The 23,115-nt window shown below is 42.7% G+C and overlaps 1 protein-coding gene across 1 annotated transcript in view; it reads left to right on the top strand.

The window, feature by feature from the left end:
• Positions 1 to 983: 983 nt before the first annotated feature.
• Positions 984 to 23,115, top strand: part of sema3c (sema domain, immunoglobulin domain (Ig), short basic domain, secreted, (semaphorin) 3C) — a 47,048-nt gene continuing 24,916 nt past the window's right edge. Inside the window, exons 1-4 of the mRNA XM_074625323.1 lie at positions 984 to 1,170; positions 5,414 to 5,581; positions 21,402 to 21,562; positions 22,208 to 22,270. Coding sequence (XP_074481424.1) covers positions 5,452 to 5,581; positions 21,402 to 21,562; positions 22,208 to 22,270 — 354 coding nt within the window. The 5' untranslated portion in view covers positions 984 to 1,170; positions 5,414 to 5,451. The remainder of the gene's footprint in view (positions 1,171 to 5,413; positions 5,582 to 21,401; positions 21,563 to 22,207; positions 22,271 to 23,115) is intronic.

Below are 23,115 nucleotides of genomic sequence, written 5' to 3'. Positions count from 1 at the left end.
ATACTGTTTTTTTGCGAATCTATTATTACTCCTTGTAAATCCGTCTCGAACGCAAAGTACTTCCATACCCGACTCTTGCTATTAGTTTTCTCAACGAGTTGAGGCGGAGGTAGCGCTGCAGCAGCTGCCATCTTTCACGTCTCGTGTTGTTGTTTTTTCCGTGCTGTTACGGCGTTCTTCTTCTTCCTTCATTTCACGGCAGATGAGAACACTTGTAAGCGTATACTGCCCCCATTAGATCCGGAAGAATCGCATCTCCAGTACCTCCGTTCCAGTACCAAATGACCATTAAAGGCATCGTTCGGTACCGAAGAAAACGAGTACCGTCACATTTTTAGAATTTTGGTACCGAGTTGGTACCGAAGTATCGGTTCTCGTGACATCCCTACTCCACACCCCGAGATTTATTTTTTTTCTGACTTTCTGATGCTGACTCCACTGACATCACTTGGCTATTAGAAAGAATGCAAGTTTAAGGCACTTCCACATTGGCTTCACATCAAGTCGCCACCTGGTTGTGAATGCAGCCAAAGTCTTATTTTGACCATTCTCAGTATGACTCTCCATGTCTGAGTTGTAATTTCTTGGCATAGTTTTATGTAGCCCTGGTTGTTAAAACAGTTCCAGCAAATACTTACAAGCTGATTCACTATTGTGGAAACTCTGAATATGTGGCTGAAAATAGACACAAATTGAGAAAATGTTTTATTTCATATCATGGAGAATGGAAAATGTGATTTGTGATCATAGTCCTGAATGTGTCTGACCTTTTTCCTGCTTCTCTCTCTCTGCGTGAGGTACAAATCCTCCACCTCTCTGATATGTTGAGCTGTTCATGTTAAAGTTTGCTGTCTAGTTAACAGAGGGAGGGACGGGGGAAGATCGTGGAGGGGAGGGGAGGAGGACGAAGAAGAGGAGGAGGGGAAGGGGGAGGAGGACTTCAGTGGAGAGTGTGTAATAGGACACCAGCCCTCTCTGTCTTTTCGCTCTCCTCCCTCTCTCCTCTCTCCTCTCTCAGTCAAGCCTGCTCTCTGAGCTCTTAGATGGAATAGCAGCATTTTTTCCTCTTTGGTGTCACTGGTGGAAACTGGAAACAAGGTGTTTTTTTAAGGGGGAAATAAGATCTGGTTTGGTACCTGGCTTGTTGCACTGGGAGGAAGCTCCTGAAAGGTGAGTTCCTGGACCAGGGACTGTCTCTGGATCCTGTCTCTCTGTAGGTAGAGGGTCTACCTGCCTGCTGTACACTGCACCATATAGTGGAGCAGACACAATGGATGCAGAGAGAGAGGCTAACAGGTGCAGAGTCCCACCAGTGAGAATAGCTGGAAGTAAACTCAATCTGACTGTTGTAGAGTCTGCCAGATGTAAGAAATGTAACTTGCTGCTGCTTTTAAATCTTGTGCAACATTACATCAGAGTACTGTGGCATGCTTTGGGAGTCTATTTTAGATATTACCAGAATGTGAGGCATGACTTTGTTGCCGTTTTACCTTCATAATAATAGAAAATGAGTGTTTTAAAATGGTTATTTGGTGAGGTTAGTTTAGAGAAGCTTTCTGGTCTTGCATAAGCTTTAATTGACCTTTATTTATTACTATAAAAAAGCCCTTTATTTGTGAATCAAAGGTTTTTTTGTGAGGAGGATTTTCCAGAATCACAGGATCTGATTAGTGCTGATCACAAGATTCATAAGTCTGATAGTTTAATACTTGAAAAACACACATTTTACTGTTCAGAGCTGCGCCCCGCTAGTCATGAGTATGTGTGTGTGAAGGAACGTGTGGTTTGTAACAGAGCCGCTGACACACTGAATGACAGGGTGTGGTATGGACACACACCGTCCCGTTACAGACGGGACAGACGCAGCAACTTGTCTACCATCTTTAGTCTTGTTTTCCAGTCAAGGAAAAAAAAATAGAGCACAATACTAAATAATAAATCCAGATGGGAGGACTTTCTGCCTCTGTTTCTCGTAGTTAAATAGTGTTCATGTGTTTAAAGCATTAACCAAATGGGGAGCCAAACAATCCCAGTTTAGAAAGATGGGGGAAAAAAAGACTTGTACAGTTTTCTGCCTTCATCAATATTAGTTTTTGAGCAGTGCATCTGAAATAGTGAGATGGAAAATTCATTAGGCTGCCAGCCAACGAATGCACAATAAACACAATTATCATCACTGGAAATATAACTCTCCACTCCACTGACCTCCTTTTGTGGAGACATCGCAGAGATTTCCTGGCAGACTCGACACTGGAATTTCTGGAGCTCAACATAATTAACGTATTTATTGTTTTTGTTCAAACACTAATGCACCTTTTTATTGGTGGACCCATTAATCCAGGCGAGCGTTACGGGGGCGCTCCACAAGTGCGATCGAAGGCTGGTTAGTGAGCTCATTCATGTCTCGGAGTGGTGATCATCAAAGGAAGGAGCAAAAGGAAGTGTCTGAACCTGAGCTGGTGGGATGTCAGAGGACGCTCGGAAGGAGACGAACTCCCCTGACGATGAGTTTAGCAGCTGTGAGACCAGAGATTCTCCCCGGGAGATCACGCATCTCTCTGAGCATGCTGGGAGTTTAAACAGTTTAAAGGGTCGATTCACTTAAATAACAGACTAAGTGATTATTCTCACTTAGTGGTAACTCAACCCCGAACGCCAGACGAGTCTGTAAAACCCCAGATTACATTCAATTTCAATCAACATTTTTATGTCCAAAGCTTTTTAAATTTCTGCATATGGCAACTACAGCATAGGCTATAAACTATGGTTGTATGATTAAGTTTAGACAACAAAAAACACCTGCTTAAAGTTGGGGGGAAACCATGTGGTTAAGGCTAATAAAAAGGCATGTTAATTGGTCTCCTGCATGAAAGTCAGATGTGCTACACGCCCATCCAGCTCCCCTGCCTCGCGACAGAAAACACACTGCTTACTGCGCTGGCTTTGAATAATGTCATAACATGTGGGTTAATACAATATGGACATCATTTCTCGGATGCTGGGCTGGATGTGTGAATGTTTTGGGTTTTTGTTTTGCCACATAGTTGTCTGACATTTCTGCCCCCCACCCAACACAAATTGAATTTTCTTTGTGGCTCTCACAGCATTATAAAATTACTTTTTTTACAGAATGTTTTGTCCTTAAACAGAGGTCCACATTCCTGTGGATAATCCAAAGACATCAGCAGTTTACATTGAAACTAAGGCTAATCGCACATTTTTTATTTGTTCAAAATGTACCTTAAAGGCAGATTTGACAAGTATTTAATACTCTTATTAACATGGGAGTGGGAAAATATGCTGCTTTATGCAAATGTATGTATATATTTATAATTGGAAGTCAATAAAAGGCACAAAACAATGACAAATATGGTCCAGAAACCCTCACAGGTACTGCATTTAGCATAACAAATATGCTCAAATCATAACATGAAGCCGAACAGGCAACAACAGCTGTCAGTGTGTCAGTGTGCTGACTTGACTATGACTTGCCCCAAAGCTGCATGTGATTATCATAAAATGGGCATGTCTGTAAAGGGGAGACTCGTGGGTACTCATAGAACCCATTTTCATTCACATATCTTGAGGTCAGAGGTCAAGGGGACCCCTTTGAAAACGGCCATGCCAGTTTTTCCTCACCACAATTTAACGCACAAACCATGACATGGTTGGCACAGATGGATTCCTCAGGTGTTCTAGTTTCATAATGATACCACTCTTGCTTTAAAACCGCACCCGCTACAACCTCCGAAAGTTCGATTGCGTTAATGCGTTAAAGAGATTAGTGGCGTTAAAAACAAATTTGCGTTATCGCGTTAACTTTTTGACAGCCCTAATTGAAACTACTTTGCACCAAAGAAGTTCTCTCTATTCTCAAACACTGTAGGTTGATGACTTAAATCACAAAAAGGAGGACTTAAAAGCAAAAAGTCCTGAGGGTCTTCGCACGGCCACATACCTTGGAAATTGAATTATGCATTCAAAGAGCTTTGCCTCAGCTATTAACACAACTTTGAAAGGAAAATGCTCAACATTCAGAGACTTAAAAGTCTAGCAGTTGACTTGATTTTGCTTATTGACACTTTTTTTCCCCCTCAAATGACTGAAAAACACGTCCAATTCCGTTTACCTATTGTATGGAAATGGAGGCAGAAATTTCAGACTGATATGTCATGTGAAACCAAAACTATTTGGCTGCATAGCACTACAGGTAAGAAAGGAAATATACATTGTAATTTGGGTGAACCAGCCCTTTAAGAATGGTGACAGAAGCCAGAGCAGGACCAGGGCTGAGCCTCAGGACGGGGTCCGAGCCATCCGACGCCCGAGCTGCAGCAGGCACTGGGGGGAGGGTGTGTGTGTGTGTGTGTGTGTGTGTGTGTGTGTGTGTGTGTGTGTGTGTGTGTGTGTGTGTGTGTGTGGGGATGATGCAGTAATGCAGCGGCCGGGGCCTCATGCTGTTTTATTTCTCTCCAGCGCAGCCAAACAGATCTCGTTCCTCTGCAGTTTTCCATCTGTTGTCCTCATGCACCTGAACTGTAGAATTCCACCTCCGTTATACATCAGTCACGCTCCACTCCAACCACACACACCCACATCTCAACCTATTTGTACTCTACACCCCAAACTGAAATTTTCATAGCATCTCCTGGCACATCAATTTTTCATCGCACATCTATAAGCCATGAGAGCAGAGATCCGCCCCCCTTGTGTTTTCTTTTTACATGTATAAAGGGACTGCGGTGTGTTTTGTGCACACAGGTGTAGTGTAACAGCCAGTTTGGGTGGTTAAAACGGCCGAGCCTTTCTCCAGCAGTGGAGTTTTGCATTGCAGGAGTTGGCGTCCCGCAGGCAGTACAGTACCTGCACCAATCAATTATTGAGCTGCTCTTGTCCTGTTATGGAAGAGGAACAAGAAGAGGCTGAGGGGAGGCAGCTCTTTTGTGCAGATTTAACTCATCCATATTTAAGAGACGCACATCTGCAAGGATATACTAAGTGATGGGATTTCACCGACATGTTGTGCTCTCATCCATGTGCGTAGTTTGTGCAGCGCTTCGCTTTATAAGTCAGCACAGCTGGACCTGTCAGGCTGAAGATTTAACTGTAAACGTGTATTCTCTGTGTTATTTCTGTTCTTTTGCATAATTGATTATCCTCATAGCAATGGATAGTATTTAAAATAAGTAAATATGATCAGATTGTGTTCTGCAGTAAGCATTGATTTGACATTTGACAACTATTTGTAGCACTTTTATGCAATTTCAGATCAGATTTTGCTATTTGGTTACCCTCTAGACAGGACCCAAAACCTCAAGATGAAGAAGACTTTGTTTTTTAGTCATATTACAGATTTCCAACAGGAAAGAAAAACTAAAAATCTTTTATTCTCTCTTTCAAACGCCTCCAACAGGCTGTGGTGACTGGTCGCGGTTCCTGAGCGGTGCAGTCATGGGCAGGCCGGAGGGGCTGGCCAGGCCACCTCTGGTGTTAGCTTTGGCGCTCCTGGCTCTCTGTCTTCTCTCCACGGGGGTGTCCAGCCTCCCACAGCCGCTGCCAAGAGTCTTCCTCTCCTTTGAAGGTAAGAAGAAATAAAAAACAAGCAACCCCCCCAAAATGAATGCAAAACCAACTTGGAACTCTTTGTGTTTCAATTCAATATTCTTTATTGGCATGCAGATGTAATGACGTCATGTGTTTTAGTGCGCTAATGCTGAACAAATGGTCGATAATCGAGGCTAGCTCGGGGCCACAGATTACCTGGATTTAGCAGATCTGCAACTATGCTGTTGTTTTGGATCAGACTAATCTATGATAACGTTCCAATCGCACACTTCAGGCCTTGAAGCTTCATTCTTGTTCGTCCGATATCCTGCTGCAGACCTCTGCAGGAGGTTGGCAATGCTTCTCAGACCTACCATGAATCTAGTTAAACTTTACGTACACCCTTCCATACACACTGCAGGCCTGTGGGCATTGTTGCCGCATCTGGTTTTGATTATCTTGTTTAATTTCTTTGATTACATTATGAATTTCTAATGCTTCCTTTCAATGAGAGTGTACTATAGGGGTCTGCATGCTTGCGTGAGTCAGTGTGTAGATGATCTAGCCGATCACTCATGCCCCCACCCCCCACACCCTCGAGCTATGAGCCGTGCAGTAACCTTTTCACGGTGGCTGGATAGTGTGCAGGGGCTGAAGGAGACGTTTGATCACCTTTCACTACCTCTCGCTGTGGATTAGTCAGCGCAGAGCAGCTGAGGCTGTCCGTCAGCGAGGTTCCTACACACCAGACAGTTAATAAAGCCTTGCGGTGTGAGGCAAAAGCAGGTGTTTTCTTTCCCTTTCAGATGCCTCACTTGTGACACATCTTTTCCCAATTTGGTCTTTCTTTATATAAATTTTCACTTTCATTCCTTCTGACTTTCTTTCCTTTCCGTGCTTTCTCTGATTATTGTTCCAAACATTTGAAACCAGCCCGCAGTCTGTTTCTGCTCTGCATATTGTCTCTAAATAATGACTGAATACTGGGGGGAAAACATCCCTATCACTATGTGGTTTTGACCACTCAAGTCCCATTATCCACTCACCCTTCACACCTCCAGTGTTTCCAAATAGCCGGCTTAAAAGGTCAGAGGTGACCATGCTGAAAATGAGCCAATCCCTGTAATCCTGGAGCGCTCGATTCCCCCCTTCAGAGTGCGGATTAGAGTCGTCACTGTAGTTGTGTTCGCCTCAGGGAGGACCATAAATGGAGACTTTGTGATGCACTAATACTTTAAGAGGCTCTGGACTTTTTAATGTTTATCTGTATGTATGATGAGGCGAATGTGTGCGTTTCGCTGCGCTATAATTACCCACATATAGGTGAATTTATGAGAAAAGAGGAGGAGAGTTTGTTGAAAGCTAGAGTGTGAATTTACATTCCAGCTTTGATTTAGCACCTGAGCTTAAAACACCAGCGTTCTACGAGTAGATGCACCTTTTGTTTTTGAGTGAGAAATCATTTTGAACTATGGGGGATGCGGGTCGTAACTCCCTCTTGGCTGCAGGGGAAAGTTAGGCAGATGTAGGGAGACTCTAAAGTCAGGTTTATACTTCACAGATGGCACGCGCACTGAGCGCGCACAAAGACTTTTATGCACAACGCATTGTCCGAAATCCCAGAGGGCAAACGAATAAAATATGAAGTAAAAAAAGCAAGAAGTCAACTAGTGTTACCGGCAAAAACGCCATAAACCAAACTCCTCGATGCCGGGGAGGACTTGTAATTAACTGTAAACTCATATCTGATATTCATGGACATTATCACCTTTATGCGATCCCTGTACAGAGAGGAGTCATGTATTAAATGTATTATAATGAAACAAAGGTTGAAAGGTTTAATATCCTGTAAATAATTTGATTCGTCTGGCAAAATATTTACTCACGTGTAAATTTTCTAAGATCTCATGCTTTAAAAGCATTTAAAAACGAATTGGCCGTCTTTCTATATCATTTTTAATTCTTAGCGCACTTTAGTACTACTTTAGTTTATTAAACTCATTTCCCAAAAGAGCTGTTAACGTTAAATATCAGCCGAAATGAAAAGTCTTTCTTTAGAAGTCATACAAAGTCGTACGTTATGATTTATGAGTATCATCTGTGTAACGGGGAACCCAGACTTGTTAAATCGAGCAATATGTTAATGGAGTCTGGACTCCAATAACTCCGGTGTGTATTTTCTGAACAATGCGCCGTCGGACAGCAGTCCCCCGTGTGTGTGACGTTATTGGTTGCATGTGAGGCGTTTCAGGGCAGAGATCTGTTCAAACTGATGTCAGATATGGGTCAGAAAACCAGAAACAAATCTGAATTTAAGCACTGTAATGTGAAGGGCCCAAGGTGGAGGCTCATTTCTCCCATAAACATTGGAAGCCCTTGCCGAGGGAAGAATTCAGGGAGTTTGGGCTTCATCCAAAACAGCCAGATAGATGTATAAAGAGTCATCGAAGAAGACTAGAAGAGTCTCCGAGGAGAAGGAAACGCAGGTGGTTTGGCACCTGCTGGTTGGCCAAAAGGTTAGTCTGGATTCTTCTGCTCTCAGATGAGAAAAAACCTGTTAATTAATATGAGCTGGAACATCAAGAAGACAAACCAGCGAGTGAGACGTTCAGGTTGTACATAGACCCTTGAATATCCTCCCCCCTTTTTTCTCCCCGTGTCACTGCTGTAATCCAATCCAGGGGTAAGGCAGGTTCATGGCGTCGACTCGCGTCCTGCAGAGAAGTTGCTGTCTCTGACATTCCTCTCTCGCTCGCTCTGCTTACTCTTGTGTTCCTCAGGCGAACGCAGCCAGACCACAATTAAAACCGCATAATAAACAGTGAAAAATGCAGCGAACCTAAATAATAAACCCTCGAGCGGCGCTTTTCTCTTCCCCGTGCCTCGGATAATAAACACGGGCCCCCCTCCATACAGCAAAACTATTTAGGGATACCCAGTGTGATAAAAGATACAGTAATTACTCCTCTACATTTGCTTTAAATATCTCTACTCCTCTCAGTGTTTATTTTGGCCCGTTTTGATGTATTCGCTGTCAGAATGAGGCTGAAATGTAAACAGATCTGAAAGAGAAAGTTTAGCTGCAACTGTGCAGAGAAAAAGAAACTTTCTGATCAATGTCTGCAGCAAACATTAGAAATATTTCACTATCCACATCTGTGGAAAACAATCTTGAAAATCTAGACTGATATAATTGGTATACTAGATTTGGTCTTATCCCAGAACTTCCAAGAAGCCTGACTTGTTTTGACAATTAAACAGCCCTTCAGCCTTGTGGTGGTCGTGGTGCTGGTGGGGGCTGATCGAACATGTAGAGGGAAGCACTTCCGCAACTTGGGTCCGGCCACGAAAAAAAGGCATGGTCACTTTTACGGCCTCGAACGACCATCTGGGATGGAAAGCAGCAGCTTATCCGATGACCTCGGTGTTCTCGGAGGACAGTGGGGATGTAAAAGGTCACTGAGATACGCTGGAGCTAGCCCGTCCAAGGCTTTAAAAGTGAAAAGTAAAATCTTGTAGTCAACTCTAAATTCCACTGAGTGCAAATGACATTAAAATATGGCATGATTTTTTAGATTTTGTTAGCAGACGTGCGGCCGCATTTTGCACCAACTGAAGGTGTGAAAGAGTAGTTTGACTGACTCCGAGATACGGTGCGTTGCAATAGTCCAGGCAGGAAGAAATACAAGTGTGGATTAATGTTGAATATCTATCAGAAAAAATGTGCTTGACCTTGCTTAAAACTCTAAGATGGTAAAAAGATGACTTAACAACAGTTTTTATTTGTTTATCAAATTTAAAATTGGGGTAAAATAAAATGCCAAGACTCTTAGCGTAGGGTTTGACATAACCAGAGAGCGGTTCTAGGTCACCAGCTACATAAGTATCTGGTCTGTCGAGCAGCTTCCAGAGAATGCATAATGTTTAAAATGATGTATAACTAACTACTTATGTAGACTAAATACTACATCAAGGACTGTTTAAGAAGTTGTTCTATTTACATTGCTTTCATTTGCAGTTTGTTCCAAACAGGCTGACGGGAAACAGCACGTTTCATATGTTGCTTATTGGTTCCGCTACTGTATGGGAGTTTGGCCTCGCCGTTGCCTGAATACCATTCCAGGAATGGTGGGATCAAAAATTCAGCCTCATTTATCCCTTCAGTTGGCAGCTGGTGCAGTGGTCTGTGTTTATGATCGGGATCATTTAACCTCATCAGCGGTCTCACCCTGTTCTGGCAAATCTCCAGTATTCAGTACAGTATTAACTTAGAAATACATACAGTGTGTATGAAAGATGTTTATTTGAAAGTGAGCAGGCCTGCGCATGCTTTCATGTCGATTTTTGCGCACACGTGTTTGGCGGAGACAAAGCAGAGATTGATTAAGATGATGGTTGTAGTTTAATGAGCGCTCCCTCACACCGGCACAAGCCACATGGGCTTCATATACGGCCTGAACAGAACCAGGCGTGGAGATCAGGGAGCGGATACACCGGATCCCTCCGCCTCCACAGCTTTTCTCATGCCTCATTACTACCTGCACTCACCCCCTATTATTCATTCAGCAATGATACTGCTCATATACACTGTAGGTGGATGTCAGTCTGCTGAGGGTGTTTACTTGTTGGAGAAAGAGTCCGTGTTTGTCCGTGTTAAGAGCCTGGATGTGCATTCCTTCGACTTTATTGGATTTCAGTGGACAAAACTTTCCGCTGATTCATTGTTAAAACTGTGGTTTTCCAGCTTTGCAAGTTATTAAAGGAAATCTGCAGGATATTTGATAAGTGTATACCTTAAATACTCGAAGCCCAATGACTGTTTTGAGGCTTTCATCCATCTGAACAGTACTGTGTTCTCTGAATCCATTCTGCCTGAGTAGTCTGAGCCGGTATTACATTAACCTCTCCTAAGGTAGGCTAATGTGTCAGATTTAAATCCAATATGAGAAGAAGGAAGACTAATTTGATGCTCAGGAACTTCTTTTGCCTGAGGTTTGAAGGGATAGTTTGGATTATTTGAAGTGGGGTTGTATGAGGTACTTATTCATAGTCAGTGTATTACCGACAGTAGACGGCAGTCGGCACGCCCTCAGTTTAAAGAGTACCAACACAGAGGCAAAGCAATGTACTGCTGTGGACGAGGAATAATAAAATATTTTTTAAGTATACACCATATTTAGAATATTTTCTGATGGTGAACTGAACTGAAAGTGAAACTTATCTATACTGTTTTTGTCAACGGAGTCTGGTGGCTTTGGAGAGAGCATAGATAAGTTTCGCTTTCAGTTCTGAGAAGGAAAGGGATATCTGACGGCAAGATAAAGCGGTGACAATATTTGTCTGTTTCTCCACACTGGGGATGTGCCGACCGCCATCTACTTCAAGGCTCGAAATTAACCTCTTTGTCCCTGTCTGTCCCGCAAGTGTCCATAATTCGACTTTCAACTGTCCCAGACTTAACAACCACTGTACCAAAATTGAAGTTCTTTTTTTCATTCTACATAATAAATATAGTTTTATTATAAACTATTTATTATAAACTATGTGAGTTAACTCACATCACTTCATTGACTCACTCTGATCCGCCATGGAAGTTCTGATGGTTGTTCCCTGCACTTGTATCTGAATAAAACATTTAAATCACCCTAGGTGTTTGGCCACAATCAGTTTTCATTATTCTTTTAGTCATTGGTTGATTAACTGTTTCTTGTTTATTTCTAACTGTTTTATCGATAAATGCATCACTGTAAACTGCAGTGCAAAGATTTTGACCTGTTTGTGATTGGTATACGGAGATGGAAATGTACATACATTAACATATTTCACAAAAACTTTAAAATAGTGTCAATAATTGCTTCACTCTCTAAAGTTGGTAAAAACAACCATGACGCATAATATAATTTCATTTATAATGATAAGTTTCTCTACTGTTCCAGACACTGTATCTTTGTGTCCCCCTAGACTTCCTTAATTTCGACCTTCATCTACTGTAGGTAATACACTGACTATGGATACCTCATACAACCCCATTTAAAATAATCCGAACTCTGCCTTTAATTGCTTACGATAAATCATCTCACTTTTTTAGGGATATTATGGAAATATCTTTAAACAGCCAGTTATATGAACATCGTGATCATCCAGCGACGCAGACACCAGACTTGGGAGGGTTAACGGCATGTGTCGTCCTTTGAGGTAAAAAATGTCAAAGATCAATGCTGACGCGTAGCCAAAAGCACGCCAGGATGTCTACGTCTTTGACTAAAGGTTAATTCTTTGCTAACGTGGGACAGCTTCCTGTCTCTGTTTTACATTAGACCTGCACATTAGCATCTCCACTTCCCTGTGGTGAACATAATAAAGCCTGTGAAGTTAAAATCAGTGATGCTCTCTGATTATAGGGAATTCCTGGCAGGGCAAAGCATAGGCCTGTCAAATCTGTCGGCAAAGGGCACACAGAGACATGCTACAAATAGCTATAGGTTAGCGGTACGTGTGTGTGTGTGTGTGTGTGTGTGTGTGTGTGTGTGTGTGTGTGTGTGTTCTCCGAGCCTGAATACTGGTGCATGAAGAGAGCTCTTTCTTTGTGTCTGTATGCATGTCCCCCAGACTCATGTCCTGAGATGTCCATCTAATTGCCCGAGTTGCAGCATGGACGTTTTTCTGCAGGGAGTGCGGTGAGCTCCAGCTTGCAACGCCTCGGGGCTGACAGCGAGAGAGATGTTTGACAGCTCCTCTGTCAGCCCGTCTTTCTCTGTTTAGCCATTCCTGCGTCTGACCTTGCTAGCCCTGTTGAATGTTTTATTATTCCTCCTCCTGAAACGTGTTGAAAGGTAATCAATGGCCATCGATACGAACAAAGACAGCGTCCCGTCAAGGGTAGCCAAGGTCAAACTGGAACATCCTTGAGTCTTAGATTGGCATCATCGCAAAGCAATTACCTATTCTTTATGAAACTATTTATGCAAGTCTTTCCTTTTTGTTGTGTAGTGTATTTTGTAAGCTTAGGTTATTTAATTGTTAAATAACCATTTTCATATTGGAGCTTTTCCATCGGCTGAGCTCTTAGAGGTAAAAAAACAAAAAATCTCTGGCTTTAGACGGATTCCTTTTCCATTATTGCAATATTTTACGACTTGAACGGATTTCTTCTTTAAGAACCTGGATATACAGCCAACTTAAAAAAGCTTTAACAGGTGCATTTGTCATTGTTGCCCTCGCAGCAACCTTCACTCAACACCTCAGAAGCAACCCCTCGACCTCAGTGACATCATGTCACTGAGGAAATACCGCTTTTTTAACCTTGAAGATGGCAGAGCGGAGTCCCACCCGGTTGAGTTCTTTCCCTTTTTCCTTTGGCCGTCCTCCATGACCAGTAAACACATCAACTCTGAGAATCCTCTGACCCGTATCTCCTGCAAGCCTCCCCTCGCTCCGAGAGCCTCCCTGACTGTAAAATCCCAGAGATTTACTGTCTGCTGGAGATGAGCAGCAACTACAGGCTTCTAGTGTGGGCAGGTGAAAGGTCACGGCTAAGAGACGGTGGTACGGGTCGGGTTGTGTGCGAAGAAGCAGTCAACGGTGACATGTGAAGGGGAGGCCAGGTGCTAATTGGAGCATCGGGGACGCAAACTAGCTGGCTTGGCGGCGCAGCGTGATGGACAGCTTGTCAGCTCAAGTTTCGGCTCCTACAGGGAACATTAGCCAACGCCTCAGCCGGGTCAGGCGTGCAACGAAACCGGCAGTTGACATCAGTGCTGGATAACATCACGCCGCACAAACACACACACACACTTAGCAAAGGGGAGAAAGTACACTCATGTCATATTTAGACGTCTGCTTTGGGAAGCCAATGTGAGGGACTACATAAGAGCTCAGGCATTCTGTCCTGCCATATGATTCCCATTACTAAACGTCTGTATATAGATAATTGGCGACAGACAACAATTGGAAAATTAATGAGACGTAGTAGATATAAAGCCGACGCTGGCTTCTGTCCACGACAAGGACAGTAAGCTTGTGCATGCTGTTCACATTTCGAGCGCTGAGAATGTGGAGTATGCGTGTTGGACAGACAATCGGACGACTCTGTCAGCCAGGCGCCCTGGGTGGTCTCCACGCACTGCGACGACACCTTAACTTCCCCTCTGCCATACAGTATGTATACGCCACCAGTCATTACTGTATACCATCAGGCTGGTCCCTAAGGAGAATGGATGGTTGTCTTGTTAAGGCAGCAGCCATTACTTATCTCTAGAGGGGCCTGCCAGTTGCCAGGATAAAGTCTTTTACTGGTGCAGTATGCGCGAGTGGGCCAGCACTGTTTTAGGTAAGTGCAGCCATCCAGAACTGAACCAGAAGAGCTCTTAGCATCGTCCGGGACAAAGAGCAATGGCATTTGGCACCAGGTTTGAAGTCAGGCCTCCGCCATGAAACTCACTCCATCTTTGTGAGGGGAGATGAATTGCGAGGGGGGCGGTATAAGCCTCTGCTTCAATATTTATCAAGACGGGGCGATTGGGGTCCTCCCATCGGCTGCCCATGGCAACCACAGAGCAGATTCTCCTCGGACTGAATGGAAACAAGCCTCATTAGCATGGAGTTAATTTATTCATGCTGGCCTATTCAGGTACAAAGCCAATTGATGAGGGCATGCATTTGCAACGGGGGGACACCGAGGTTCATCCACCGTCCAACCCTGAAGTGTTAATTAGGTGCAGGGACCTTTTGGCTTGCGTTCAGACACTGGTGTTAAACAGAAACCCCAACACTCCTGCAGTCAATTTGTTTAGAGCTGCTCATCCCTGCTTCACAAGGGCTAAGCTAAACAATAGTGTTTGGACGATACCCCTATCTCCCGATTCAATACTATCACAATACTTGGGTGCCGATTCGATATGTATTGCGATTTTGTTGACTTTTTTAACACAAGACCATGGGAAAAAGTATAATCATACACTTCTAGGCACTTTTACTTTGGAAAATATCTAAATTTATACTATAAAGATGTTTGATTTTCAGCATGTATGTAGTCAGAGATGTCCTGAAGTCCCCAAATTGTCGCCCCATGCTGATTTTATCACCTTTTTATGTGGACAGAAACGTCTGCTGATGGATTTCATGAAGTGAATCTTACAATCCACAGCTGTGTTTTTCAGTCTTAACCACATTCCCCTTATAAATTAACCACAGTTTCCTTTCGGGTTCTTCCACCTCTTGTTATCTCCCATCAAATTGGAAGAAAGGCTGTTGTAGTGACACCAGCTCGGTCGGTTGGCACCGTCTCCCGAAACCTCAGTCCCGGGCGGTCCAAAACTACAGTCGCCTCTCTCATAAAGATCCCACATTCTTTCCAGAGACAGTGAATCTCTAATTTTTACGACGCTGCATTATAACAAACCGCTCCTTGTACGGACATGCCAAACCAGAACCATGGAAGCGTTGTTTACTGCTGTTAAACTCGGCCTCCAAAATTGTTCGCGTGATCAAAAAACCAAGTCTGTCAGAATGTCTTATGGGTTGAAAACCTGAGTGAAGCTTCCTTGTGGTTGTTGCCTTTCCTCTCTTGGCTATATAATCACAACAGGAAAAAAAAAGTGAGTACTGCACACTTTAATTGCTGCCATACAAACAGGGGCACAAAAACAGGTCCCTTTCTTTTGCCCATTTCTACTTGGCTTTTCACCACGAACACATTAAAGAGCATGTTTGTTTTTTACTCTGTGAGTCTCTGTGGCTTGTTGCCTTCTTTGGGTTATTACCCTGCAGCTTGTGCCCATTGACAATCAATTCTCCTACGGTTTACAGTGGGCCGAATTACCCGCCACAACGATCACAGCTTGTAGTTTCTTCAGATATCTTTGCTTCAAAGCTGAAGTGACAGCACAAACAAAAAGTGCGGTCAGCTGTCATGAATCAAAGGGCTGCATTTAATTTTGAAACTCCAAAAAGGATGTCAGTCGGGGATCAATTTGATGTACATGGCGTACATGTTTAAAGATGAATGTGAATTCATCGGGCCACCCTAACAATAATTGTTAATTGCCCAAAGGACGTCATCTTGGGCTTTGGGAAACACTGATCGCCATTTTATCACCTTATTCTGTCATTTTATAGACCAAACAACTAATCGAGAAAATAATCAACAGATTAATCAACAATGAAAATCATTGTTAGTTGCAGCCCTACAGCCCATCCTCCAACGTGTGAGGATGAAAGTTTCGGCTGATAGGATCTCCTCTGCAGCAAAGAAAGCAACCTGCTGTTTAATATTGAATGAGCACCATTCTGCCCAACAAAAGGCTTTTGTGCTGCTTCCGCTTGACCACTTCACACAAAAAAAACACTTCAAAGAGAGAGTCTCGGCTCTCCAGACGCCACCTTGCCCTTTCCCTCTAACCCCACCGGCCGTCGCATGGATTAGGGTGGATTGTATCACCATTGGTCTGCCATCCGACCACTGGGGCACTATGGGTCAAAGCTCAAAGTCAAAGGCAGGACACTGGGGACTGCTGTGAGGTCCGCAGGGAGGCGTAAGGCCCACCTGCCCACATACATAATAGAAAACCCACCAACTGTCAATGCCTGCTTCCTCTCTGTCTTTTCAGTTTGACTCTCTCTCCACCTGCAATGAGGACAGAAAGACAAAACAACACAGAATAAGACATTTCATCAATCACATTACCTCAGCTTTTCCGAATCCTACCATAAAGTGTGCGATCCCTTTTTCTTTTAACAAAGCAGGACAGGTCTATTATTCTATTATCTATTGTTTAGCCCTTCAGCATTTGCAAAATGCTTTCATTAACCAAAAAATACGCTGTCCATAACGTGCTGCTCGCCTGAGTGAGTAATGACGTCCACAAACACTTTAGACACCCTTCCCTCTCGGGAAGTTGTGTGATCTCAACAGTGAGGAATGCACATGAACTCAAGACTAACAAACCACATGTGGTCCAGAGGGTTTCTTCATCACAGACACGAAAAAAACAATTGTACTCCAACTTTGTCAGAGTTAATGTGATAATAACGTGTCAACGCAAATTTGTTTTGACTCCACTAATTTCTTCAACATTTTAACGCAACTTGAGATTTTTAGGTTGTAGCGGGCTCAGTTTTAAAGCTAGAATGAAAATACTAGTATCGTATGAAACTACAAAACCTAAAGAATCCATTGGTACCAACCATGTCATACTAGCTGGTCGTGAAAGAGGTTAAATAACGCTCCAAATTTCCGCTAAATTTTTGGCGTTTGCCATGTCATGATTTGAGCATCATTTTTATGCTAAATGTAGTACCTGTGAGGGTTTCTGGACAATATTTGTCATTGTTTTGCGTTGTTAATTGATTTCCAGTAATAAATATATACATACATTTGCATAAAGCAGCATATTTGCCCACTCCCATGTTGATAAGAGTATTAAATACTTGACAAATCTCCCTTTAAGGTACATTTTGATTAGTAATTTGCGATTAACTATTTTAATTTGACAGTTGTCTGTCATCATTCCTGCCGTCTAATTATGAAAATGAGGAAACTTTGAGGTTGTAGTGCCAAAAAACTTGATAAGATGCCACTGATGGAATGAATTTGGACCGAACACTAGTAGCAGTTTCAGTCTACAAAGACCTCATACGAAGGTTATGAGCTGGCATTGGTTCTGTAAACACATGGTTCCAGTGTATATATTGCATGACTGAAAAAACCTTGACAATTGTTCAGCCCCCCCTCTCACTGATGGAGCAGGTGCACCATCTGGCAAAGTGAACTTTTGATGTTGGTCTACAGCGCTGCAGCAGTGCTGGCATGACTCATCTGTTTGTATGAGATTGAAAGCAGAGCACCGAGGAAGTTACTGGATCCAACGGTATGTGGTCTCCAGAGGGTTTCGGTTTGTCTCTCAGTGGATCCATGTGACACACCCCTGCTGCATCCCATCACAACACCGGGCTTAACTGGCCTTCCACCCTCACGCAAAAAATGAAAGTCTCCTATTTCCCCCCACTGAGAAAACAATGCAAAGTTCACCATAATATTCAACGCGCACCACACCCCTCGGAACAATTTGTTTCCCTTGTGGAATGTTCTGGAGGGATGCTGTCAGAAGTAGAGCTACAGAGACACGCACCATAATGTCAAAGTCAATTAACAGTGGAGGGATGTTGAGTCAGAGAACATCCATTTTACAGAGAACAAATTAAACAAAAGGAAAATGTGGCCATTAAAAATACAGTAAATAAACTTCATTCCTAAGTTCAAAATGTGTAAATTTAAATCACTATGGCATCATTGACTAGTGCTAGTTAACCTACCTATTAGTAGTATTAGTATATTTACAACCACAGTAACCACAGTTAAATACCACAAATTTGTAACATTTAAAGAGTTAATTTGATTATTTTCCATTTAATGTTTTCATATTTAATTTTAAAAATATATTCGGACAGAACTCGATTTCATCGGATTTCCCCCAGTAGAAATTTGACCAATAAAAATAGTTTCGTCCAACTGATCGCTGTCATTTTGCATGATAATTAGACATGTGCTTCTATTTGTTGCACGGAAAGTGTGTATTTTTGTGGCCTTGGAACAATGGCTGTTTATTTTCGGGGACTGGCGGCTTTTTTTTCTGTCCAATGGGACATTTTTCGGACTATTCGTGTTCTGAAATAACAATGGGCCGTCTCCTTCTCACCACCCAGTAATGTACAACAAACACGGCTACCTCAACAACCAAATAAAGGACAATATATGGCTTGTGATCGTCCCGCAGCTGGGATACGATGAAGATGGTAATGTAGTTGATATGCACTTGTTAATGTTATATGTTGGTCACAGATCGGGGCTAGCCACAACAGCAAGCGTTAGCATCACATTACGGGTCTGTTAGTTTATGTATTGCGTCATTAACGTTAGCCTCTTAGACATTCTCTGTCTGGATACGTTTTTTGTTGTGTTGAGTGAACAAAGGCACTATTTAGGAGGGCCTCATTGACGAAAATGGAACACGACAACGCGGATAAATTCGTGTGTATAGTTGTCATGCGGAAAAATTTGTATGCGGATTTTCCCGCACCACATTTTTGCACCTCACTGGTGAGAAATGGCTTTTAAAACGGCTACTCCTATTGACCTTTTCAACGAAATTGCATTGGTAGGCAACAGCTTTGGTCCATGTTTACTTCCTGTCAGCTGATTTCATTCACATACACTGCAACGGGACATAAACTGGGACACATTTGGAAAGTTTACAACTGTGAAATCGTCTATAGCAACTAAGCCCTGCCTTAGCTAACTATACCTGGAAAACTTGGGCGGCTATAGCTGCTTTGCATTTTGTAGTTAGCAGAAAGCTTCGTAAAAGATACCTTTTCTTTCACCCCTTGCCTTTTTCTTCACCCCAATCTCACATATTGTAAAAAGCTGTGTTTTTTTTGGCTTCTACCCACTGAGGTAACTCAACCACTCGGCTGTAATGTACGATTGTAAAACTCCTGCTCAGACCATCCATTATAAACAGCTGTATGTTTAATGATAGCTGCCATCTTTAAGCTCCAAAAAATCAGCAAGAAGAGTGTTTAAATTAAGATTTACGCCCATGTGTAAAAACGAGGTACAGTATTGTGGTCTAAAAGGTTTTCCTGAATCCCCTCCAAGAAGTTATTTTGGGAAGAAATGTGATTTGTTTTGCAGAATTCGTAGCCCTGTATGTTTTTAATTAGTGAGTCTTTCACCCTTGGTGGCTCACACTCTGGCAGAGAGTCTTTTCAGCATTATGAAAATATTGCCTCTCTGCGATGCTATCTCTTCAGCTTTGAAGTATGAGGCTGATACGATCTCTCTTTATAGACGTTCCTCTTTATTAAACACACATCTGCTTTACAGGAGGCGTCCACCTTTAATTTTGTTCCTGGCAAGTCAGGTAGAGTCGTATTATGTTCTTCATTAGGCGCCACACGATGCTCTCGTCTCGGATGATACAGTGTTCAAAAATACCGTGCTCCTACTTCAAGACCTATAAGGCAACGTAGGTAAACACGGAGGATGTAGAGAGTGAAGAATCGTGGGAAACTCTCCTGAGGCTGAAGTGGTTAACTCGTCTTTATTTCAAGTTAAACACTCCAGTCTTTAGGAGGCGAACGCCCCAAACAACAGCCTGTGATCAGAGCGAGGGGTGCCACGGAGAAAAAGCCACTTTTCTCCGAGATAAAAGGCCCCGGCCTCAAAAGAGTATGTCACACAATAATGAAAATGTGACTTTAGCCCAAGGCATAGAAGCAAAGCACATGCAGGCAACCTGTTTGTTGATTAGAGGGGGGGGGGATACAAAGAGAGCTGAGAGAGGGTCAATGGAGGGGAGGAAATGGAGGGTGTAGATCTACATTGCCTCCCCCTCCACACCCCCTGCTCTCAGCGCAGATTGAAAAAGTGATAAATATGCATGAGTTTGGCTTCGACAGTGAGGGCCTTTGATGGTATGGTTGAGAGTTTTCTATCTCTGGAGCAAATAGGCTGAAAATAACTGTCTGAGAATGTTTACTTTGTGTGTGTGAACAACATGCGCTTTTAATGAGTAGAAGTTTTTCATACTGTATCTCCCCTGAACAATTATACTCTGTAGTCACAGCTTCTCTTTAATTGACTGACGGAAAGTCAAAGTAATAATTTTAATTCAAATAAATGTCTGTTAAGTCACTATCGGGATAACACAATGGTGATTAAGCCTATGGCCTAACCGATAACAGCTTTTGCATTTGCAGTATTACAAACTGGGTGTCTGTGGCGACCATAGAAATAGAATAGGAGTAGAACGGACATTGAACTTGTTTGCCGTGTTCATTTGACAAGAACAAAAGAAAAGGTGTGTTGTAAAGTGTGTTGCTATGCCGCTAAGCCGGCAGCGTAGTTAGTCACAGAGCCGATTCGACGTCTGTTAAGGCCAATTAAAGCTTGGTTTATGGTCGCCGTAGTGAAAATTACGTCATCACGGCTTTCGCCTGGTGCGCGAAAGCTCAGCAAGTTGTCGCGGTGCTCTGTCGCGCACCTCTGAATTTTTCTAACTACGCGCCGACTATGTACTTTTCATTTCAACATCTTCGAGGGAAGACTGGCCGAGCAGGTTCGCCTGTGCAGACATCTCTACAACTGTTCATTGAGAGACCACAGGGACAGTCACATGACATTAAATACTTGGAAAGAAATAAGCAACACACTGGGGAAAGAAGAAGGAAACTACTAAGTAAGACTACAAGTCTGACTAAAGCAAACTTTTGTTTCGTTACCTAAAATGTTGAGGTTTGATATCTATGATCGGGCCCAAAAAATCAGACCTGACCGACCCTACGTGAACCTGCATAGTTTCTGTCCATGCCCGAGCTGAGCCTGAACCACAGCAGCAGTCATGACATTACACAGACTACCAGGTCTGTATTTAAAAAACACTGGTAATTTGGCACGAACCTGGCCCGAGGGAGTTTTGAGAAATTACAGCGAATCAAGAGAATCAAAGCTCTAGTTTGATACCAACTTCAGTCACCCTCAATATGAAATTGCAACAGAGAGCCTATACCGTGTGAGAACTGACATGTGTTTAAAGAGCAGCATCCAAATCCTAAAAATTCCAGTCTTATTGAGTTTTCTTTTGAGATCTCTCTTTAAACCCGTGGGCTCGTGCTCAGAGACCTAATTTGGAGGTCTTGTTTTGATCAGAGAGAGATTAATGTGGGCTTGTGTGTAGCTTTTTCTCTTGAGTTTAATTTAGGTAGGATAAAAACTTCTCTCATCTCAGTGTGGAAACAAGCTTATTTGTATGTTTTGCTAAGCCTTTTTTTTTTTTTTCTCTCTGTGTCTCTCTCAGACCTGCAGGACTCCCAGTCCTTTGAACACTACAGTATATCAGACAAGGCCATGGACTACAGGATCCTGCAGATGGACGAGGACCAGGACAGGATGTATGTGGGCAGCAAAGACCATGTCCTCTCCATGGACATTAACAACATCACCCATGGCACACTGAAGGTCAGCAGATGCTTATTATTAGAGCATAGCATCTCTTTTTTTCTCTCGCCACGACAAAGGAGAATATAAAATGTTTGTTAAATTTAACATTATGTCAGGGCACATTATAAAACCGCTGCACTATCATTCTAATCTGTGCAATGATATGCAAATTGCCGTACATTTGCCGCGATCAGAACCATTTTAGGGTTATTCGAAAGAGCCATAAACACGCTGGAGCTCTCTGATAACCGATTCTGTATGCAGTGAAGGAGTTATCTTCAGTGTAATTGACAGGCATGAAGTGCATAAACAGATGGGAACGCATTTAGGGTCCCCCAGGGAGTGCTGCACCGCATCCATTTTTTTCGGAGTAAATTGCTTGATATATTCATCGAGAGACCTTCAAGCACCTCTCCCGGGTTTGAAAGCTCACTCATTTTTGCACAGACGGTAGCCGGCTGTAATCGCTGATACAGAAACTTCTATCGGAAAAACTTTTACAACATTTGTTTTGTTCGTTTTCCACAAATTTTCTCTGTGATTTCTGTCTGTGTAAACATGATACGATCAAACCTCAGCGCGGGCATGTTCATGTCTCTCTCAGTCTGTTACTGACTTCTCTACTTGTCACTAATTTAAACGCTGTGCTGTTTTTCTCATCAGGTGTTTTGGCCGGCGTCTCCAAGCAAGATAGAGGAATGCCAAATGGCAGGAAAGGATCCAACGGTAAGAACCCTCAACTTTTCAAACCCTCATTTTTTTTTATTTCTTGGGGCCTTTTACAGGTCAACCAACAAATATTAACTCATACAAATAAAGCTATAAAGCAAGGATTCTATCTGTCTGTGTGTCCTACGCATATCTCGAGAACCATTCATCCGATCTACTTCACACTCGCTGGGTGTATTGCTGGGGACCCAAGGGAGTGTCGTGTCAAATTTGTTGCAAATTGGACAAGTTCAGCAGACTAAGTCGAGCATGTCGTCTGCAGCGCGCCGTTCACTTTTGATGCTGGATATACTAACGCCACAACCGAACTCTTCTTTACTTCCCTGGAATCATCAAGCGATGTCTCGACAATGTTGCAAGCAGCATTAGCAGCTCTGAATGGGCCTGCGCTCCAAATGGTCACGCCCCGGGGCTCGGGCACTGCACTAGAAATAAATTCATAGAGATTCAGATCAGGCTTATTATAGTAAACAAAAACAGAAACTAAAACTAAAATAAGCAGTGAAAAATAGTGTTAGTGAAAAAACTAAATAAAAACTACATCCTTTAAGGAAATCTAAAACTAAACTGAAACAATTGTGCCCGGTTGAGTAGATCAGCTCTTGGAGCTGATAATAGTTACTCTGCCAACAGTAAATATCTTAACAAAAGTTCAAGCTTCAAAAGTTTAATGGATTGCTTATGTTTCATCTTTCATAAACGCACCTTCTCCTGCAGATTTTAGCCTCCCTCTTATGTTTTTTTACAATATGACCACACCTCACATGTGTAACAGATCATCTTGCTTGTGTTGTTTAATGTGTTATGTCTGAAACTGAGACTGAAAGGTGGCATGTCTGTAA

The sequence above is a fragment of the Sebastes fasciatus genome, chromosome 23 (genome assembly GCF_043250625.1).
Source record: "Sebastes fasciatus isolate fSebFas1 chromosome 23, fSebFas1.pri, whole genome shotgun sequence".
Lineage (NCBI taxonomy): Eukaryota > Metazoa > Chordata > Actinopteri > Perciformes > Sebastidae > Sebastes > Sebastes fasciatus.
Note: the sequence above shows the minus strand (reverse complement) of the source record. Positions and strands in the feature narration are given on the sequence as shown.